The following is a 640-nucleotide window of genomic DNA, read 5'->3' on the forward strand; positions in this document are numbered from 1 at the left end:
GGGTGAGGGTTGGGGGCCTAAGAACATCCTGAAGGGGCCACTGTCTTCTCCACGGTTTTCCCCTCGTGCGTGACGTGGCAGCTGTAGCTGCTGCGGGACTTCCACTGCTGCGGCGTGAGGCTCAGGTAGCTGCTGGCCGCGTACTTGTTGTTGCTCTGTTTGGAGGGTTGGGTGGTCTCCACTCCATCCCTGACAGTGTTGCCATCTGCCTTCCAGTCCACTGTCACGGCTCCCGGGTAGAAGTCACTTATGAGGCACACCAATGTGGCCTTGTTGGCTTGGAGCTCCTCAGAGGAGGGCGGGAACACAGTGACCGTGGGGGTGGCCTTGGGCTGACCTGGGAGAGGGGCAAAGGGCAGAAGGTCAGAGTCCTGGTGTCCACCTGGGAGCTCCCGGCCTCAGTCTTGAGGTGGGCGCAGGACTAAGGCCCAGGACAGGGACCTCAGGCAGGGCCCTTCCTGCAGGAGGTCAGCTTGGCGGTGGTGGGGACACTCACCTCCCAATGGGAAGCGCCTCAGCGTCGGAGGACTGGAGAGAATCAGGTCTCTTTCACTCCAGCCTCCTTTCTAGATTCCCCTCCTTGTCAGCCAGGCCTCACCTCACCTGTGCTCCCCGCTGCTGGCTGGGCAGGGTTTAGCCC

General features: G+C 62.2%; 1 gene segment (V, D, J or C); it reads right to left on the minus strand.

Moving 5' to 3' along the window:
- Positions 1 to 17: 17 nt before the first annotated feature.
- Positions 18 to 397, minus strand: LOC116548623 (the record flags this gene model as incomplete). The annotated part of the segment is given in 1 exon segment: positions 18 to 397. A coding segment is annotated over 1 exon segment (380 nt), but the record flags the coding sequence as incomplete, so codon positions are not given.
- Between the last annotated feature and the right edge of the window lie 243 nt (positions 398 to 640).

This window comes from Sapajus apella, unplaced genomic scaffold (genome assembly GCF_009761245.1).
Source record: "Sapajus apella isolate SASKATOON/1434 unplaced genomic scaffold, GSC_monkey_1.0 scaffold17569, whole genome shotgun sequence".
Lineage (NCBI taxonomy): Eukaryota > Metazoa > Chordata > Mammalia > Primates > Cebidae > Sapajus > Sapajus apella.